This window comes from Octopus bimaculoides, chromosome 8 (genome assembly GCF_001194135.2).
Source record: "Octopus bimaculoides isolate UCB-OBI-ISO-001 chromosome 8, ASM119413v2, whole genome shotgun sequence".
In the NCBI taxonomy this organism is placed as follows: domain Eukaryota; kingdom Metazoa; phylum Mollusca; class Cephalopoda; order Octopoda; family Octopodidae; genus Octopus; species Octopus bimaculoides.
The window spans coordinates 80,459,660-80,463,740 of record NC_068988.1 but is presented as its reverse complement, the minus strand read 5'-3'; the positions used below and the strand labels follow the sequence as shown (position 1 = coordinate 80,463,740).

The following is a 4,081-nucleotide window of genomic DNA, read 5'->3' as shown; positions in this document are numbered from 1 at the left end:
TCTTTATTTAATTTTCAGCAAAAGAAAATGTTCTGTACAACATGCGAACTACTTTCGGCTGCATTGATTGTGATAACTGCTTTTCTTCTCTTCCAATGGTTTCTTCGGACACTTAAAGTTGGAGATTTCAATCAGAAATATGTGTTAGTCACTGGTTGTGATACAGGTTTCGGTAATATACTGGCCAAACAACTGGATGAACTTGGTTTTAATGTATTTGCTGCTTGCCTAACTAAAGAAGGGGTCGCAGATCTCCGCGCCTGCTGCAGACAAAAGCTAGAAGCATTTTTGATGGATGTTACTAAGAAAGAAGACATTGAAAAGGCTGAAAAATTGGTCAGATCGAAACTTCCAAACGATACAGGTAACATAGAACTTCCAACTAAGTAATTTTATCATTGCTTTCGCTTTTGTTTTTATAATTTCTGTTTAAAATGCGAATCTCTATCAGTGTTTATATGTATTTCTGTGTGTATGTATGTATGGGTTTGTGTGTATGTATGGGTTTGTGTGTATGTATGTGTATTTATTGAATATGTTTGCGTGTTCGTGTGTGTGTGTGTGTGTGTGCGTTCATGTATATGTGTGTTTTCCTTGTTATCAATAGTTATTCTCTTCACTTCAGGTTTGTGGGCTTTAGTTAACAATGCTGGTATCTTGGGTACATTTTTGTTCCCAGAATGTCTGACTCGGAAACATTATAATGAAGTTATGGATGTAAACATATATGGAATGATAGATGTTACAACAACCTTTTTGCCTTTACTCCGCATGTCAAGGGGAAGAATTGTGAACGTATCTAGTACCTTCGGAAAAATTACACCTTCTACATGCATACCATACTGTATATCAAAACATGCAGTTGAAGCTTATTCAAACGGCCTCAGGTAAATAAATAAGATTTTCAGCTCCCTCCTTGGAATTTCTATAGATTTATTTTTGTAAAAATGTATTCTGTATTTTATCCCAAGAAAGAAATGCTTGCAATTTTAAATATTCGAATCACGTACTGTAAATGAATTACTTTCTCTACATCATCGATAAAGCATTAGTAAATTCTCTCCTTTACACCAATGAAAGCGTAGATTACTTTTATATCTCTAAAATAGCAAGAATAGGAATATAGCAACACAGCAAAACTTAACAATAACTTCGCAAACAAAAAATAACATTTGATGCGTAAAACATTTAAAACACTTTCTTTATCCAGATGTGCTTTAATAATACAGAATGTAACTGTGCATATAATACAACCAGGAGGCTTTGCGACCAATTTGACGGCATTTGAATCAATCGTAAAAAGAGCAATCCGAGATTTTGAAGCTTCTCCCATTGAGGTTCAACAATACTATGGTAAAAAAGCCTTTGATAACTGTAAGTATACTGCTGGATTATATTTCATGTATGTAGTACAAGAATCTATGACAGTATCAAGAAATTTCTCTGAAGAATTTTTCGTTTTGGTAGCTTCGATTTAGTTGATATCCAGTGATTAGAAAGATCTACTTAATTGTCTACTTTTAAAAAATAATTACTGGTCACCCTTGTTAATGATTTATGATAAGTAATATCAAACATTCGATTCAAACTGGTGCGGACCAGTTTCAAACCATAATATTCTGATCGTTAATGACTTTCATTCAAAATATAGATCGGTTGATGGCACTCTAAATTTGTTTCATCGGGTTATTTTTTGAAGAACCAAAAGTGTAGCATGCAGCAAAGCATGAATTACTTAAGTTTCCCGGAAAACACACTACTACAGAAGAAAAACCAATTCAGTGATACTCTTCCTTCAACAATAGATAGCGATTTAAGACGTCATAGGATTGAATGTCGCTTAATAAATAATATATAAATCACGAAAAACTGGTAATCTCCTAAAATGAATACCATTTGTAAAAGAACAATAAATTCCTTCAATGTTACGAGACATTACTAAATAGATTACAGTTTAAACATACTTAATGAGCTTTAACTGTGATCTTTACCTTTCTATGCTTATTGCAATACCAGCCTTTGAAATACAACATATCAAAAATTCAAATATTTTGAAAAATGCTATATATCTAAGAATCTATTTAGTTTCTATTGAAATCGTTGAAATAACGAACCAAATTTAAAGAGGGTGTATATCAGATTTGGTAGAGAAAATGAAAAGAGAAATGATGATTACTCTCTTGCTCACTCTTTTTAAATCTGAACATTCACTCTTTTAAATCTGGACATTCACTCTTTTAAATCTGGACATTCACTCTTTTAAATCTGGACATTCACTCTTTTAAATCTGGACATTCACTCTTTTAAATCTGGACATTCACTCTTTTAAATCTGGACATTCACTCTTTTAAATCTGGACATTCACTCTTTTAAATCTGGACATTCACTCTTGTTCACTCTTTTTAAATCTGGACATTCAGCTAATTAAGAGAGGCTTTCCAGCGCTGAGTAGGTTTACTTGCGTTATTGTTCCGGCTCTTTTAGCTCTGGTTTTACGTCCTGGTATTGTTAGCTTTAACTTTATCTCTTCGGAGTCGATAAATAAATGCCAGTCAAATACTGGAGTCGATTGCTCCTCTCCTTTTTTCTCACGGAATTAGTTTCATGTTGGGCCAAGAAATCATCTTTCCAATCACAGCCCTACCAGTCCTACCACCAATATTGTTTTTTGAATTAGGACAACCAATTACTAACAATACTATGTAACTAAACTGGTTATTTTACGTCTGTTCATTTTCTCTTTTCTCCTCTTCTTTATTTATTTCTAACTTTTTTTCTAACTTATTTTTTTATTTATATTTCTCTTTATCTTTTATTTCTCTTTTTTACTTCTCTCTTCTTTTTCTAAAGTCTTGCTTGATTCAGTCATTCTACACTTCCTCTCTTTCAAAGCCTCAGTTATTCCTTCGATTTCCTTCACTTTTTCTTCTTTCTTTTCTTTCTTTACCTTTCCCTCATTTACTTTGTTTCTGTGTATCTTACTTTATACAGACATACATACATACATATATATATATATATATATATATATATACTTATATATTTAAACATACACTAGCACACACATTTTCACATTCGCACAAAAACACAAAGTGTGCTTGTGTCTTCATGTCTATATTCAATATATTCTTGTTAGGTAGTTCCCCCACTCCTATACTTTATAATCAATTTTCTCATAGTAAAGCGAACATTTCACTGAATCATTATAGTTATGTTGGCTCTCATCTACCAACAACACTTAATCTAGATTTACGCTTCATGGAATGAAGTAAATCCATAAGACATTGAAGTAAATTGTATTGATGTCTACATCCGCAACTTAGGGGCTGTAAGTAATAGTTAGACTGGAGCAGTAGTTTGGTGGTTATGCAATATTGATGTCTCTATGGATGGGTGTAGATATAAACAACTAGATGTGCAGCGAATAAATCGAAATTTCTCTGTTCAAAGCGTTTATCATTTTTAGTTTGTCATTGTGTTGCATAATTTCTCTCACTTTATATATATATATGTGTATGTATATATATATATATATATATATATATATATATATATATATATATTTAAAAATTTAAGGAATGGAGAAAACGCATGTTATAATTGCATACTTTATTCCTACATATGTTTCAAAGGATTACAACCTATGTGATCCATAGGGATGTGTGATATTAAAATTGTAACCTTCTCTTCAGGGAATGCATGGGAATCATCTTAGACGTAAGCCATTATGACCGAGTATGAAAACAATAGATGGATAAGGCTATGGCGTGATTCATTTGAAAAAAAAACCGTTAGAGAAATGGACGCTACCGGATAGTGGGTTGGACAACACATACATATAAATGTATAAACATACAGGCATACATAATTATATATACACATATACACACATGCACACATACATATATACACACATATATATACATATATACATGTATACAAACACATACGTAAACACACGCATGTACATACATACATACATACATACAAATACATATATGTAAGAAAAAGAACTCAAATGTCTTCATATATACATACATACATACACACACACACACACACACACACACACACACACACA

General features: G+C 32.1%; 1 protein-coding gene across 2 annotated transcripts in view; it reads left to right on the top strand.

The window, feature by feature from the left end:
- Positions 1–4,081, top strand: part of LOC106873408 (retinol dehydrogenase 7) — a 35,709-nt gene that overhangs the window by 27,662 nt on the left and 3,966 nt on the right. For both annotated transcript variants that reach the window (XM_014920761.2, XM_014920763.2), the window contains exons 2-4: positions 19–364; positions 626–887; positions 1,211–1,374. In XM_014920761.2, coding sequence (XP_014776247.1) covers positions 28–364; positions 626–887; positions 1,211–1,374 — 763 coding nt within the window. In that variant the 5' untranslated portion in view covers positions 19–27. The remainder of the gene's footprint in view (positions 1–18; positions 365–625; positions 888–1,210; positions 1,375–4,081) is intronic.